The 830-nt window shown below is 63.0% G+C and overlaps 1 protein-coding gene across 1 annotated transcript in view; it reads right to left on the bottom strand.

Moving 5' to 3' along the window:
* AAMP (angio-associated, migratory cell protein) overlaps window positions 1-830 on the bottom strand; it is a gene marked incomplete at its 5' end in the record, with an annotated part of 3,056 nt that overhangs the window by 1,821 nt on the left and 405 nt on the right. Inside the window, 5 exon segments of the mRNA XM_009865085.1 lie at window positions 1-66; window positions 333-371; window positions 374-406; window positions 564-708; window positions 823-830. The exon segment at window positions 1-66 is cut by the window's left edge and continues 3 nt beyond it; the exon segment at window positions 823-830 is cut by the window's right edge and continues 129 nt beyond it. Of these exon segments, the coding sequence (XP_009863387.1) occupies window positions 1-66; window positions 333-371; window positions 374-406; window positions 564-708; window positions 823-830 (291 nt within the window).

Genomic DNA, 830 nt, shown 5'->3' with positions numbered 1-830 from the left:
TCATGATCAAACTGCCGTCCTGGTTTGTAGCCACACACGTCAAGGGGTCCTGGTGGCCGTCCTGGCCTGGGGGGGCGAGCAGGAGAGGCATGAGCTCCACATGTTCCCCCTGCAGAGACCCGGTGGGCCTCGAAACCCACCCTCCTGCAGCCCCCACCTTGCCCGATTCTTCAAACGCCCCAGTGGCAAGAAGCAGCCACCTGATAGGGACAAGGAAACCCTGAGGCAAGGCCTGGCCTTGGTGCCACCTCCACCTGGAGAGAGGTCACAGCCCACTGGAAAGGGTTGTTCCCCAAGTAGAGAGCACACCAGGTGATTAACCTCCTCCCTACCTTTCAGGACGTGCAGCGAGGTTCCCTGCTTCAGGTCTCGGTCCCATCCTCGTACCCCACCACCGCTCGCTTCCCTGGGTGAGGCATAACCAGCAGATAGAGCCAGAGCTCCTCTAGTCCCTCCAGCTCCCACTCAGCCCAGACCGGCAGAACCAGGAGGGCAGATGGTGGCAGTGGGATCTGTCACAGGGCTGGTGACATTCCCCACCCTGGTCAGCCCCAACGCCTCACCATCAGGCAGGATGCTGCCACACGTGGCTGGGCAGGCAGGGCCCTGGAAGGTTTTGCAGTCTCCGCTGGGGATCTTCCACATCCAGGAGTTGCCATCAGCCGTGCCCGCCAGAAGGACGTGGGCTTGAGGGTGCCACTCCATCCACTGGGCACGGAGGGACAGATAATGTCGTGGGGGTGGCATCCCCGCCCTGCCACTCAGCTGAGCCCCAGCTGCCTACCCACAGCCCCCCACAGCACCGGGGACCCTGCCACTCACCTCCAAGT

Source organism: Apaloderma vittatum, unplaced genomic scaffold (assembly GCF_000703405.1).
Source record: "Apaloderma vittatum isolate BGI_N311 unplaced genomic scaffold, ASM70340v1 scaffold25842, whole genome shotgun sequence".
NCBI classification, from domain to species: Eukaryota; Metazoa; Chordata; class Aves; order Trogoniformes; family Trogonidae; genus Apaloderma; species Apaloderma vittatum.
This window is presented reverse-complemented; position numbering and strand designations above follow the sequence as displayed.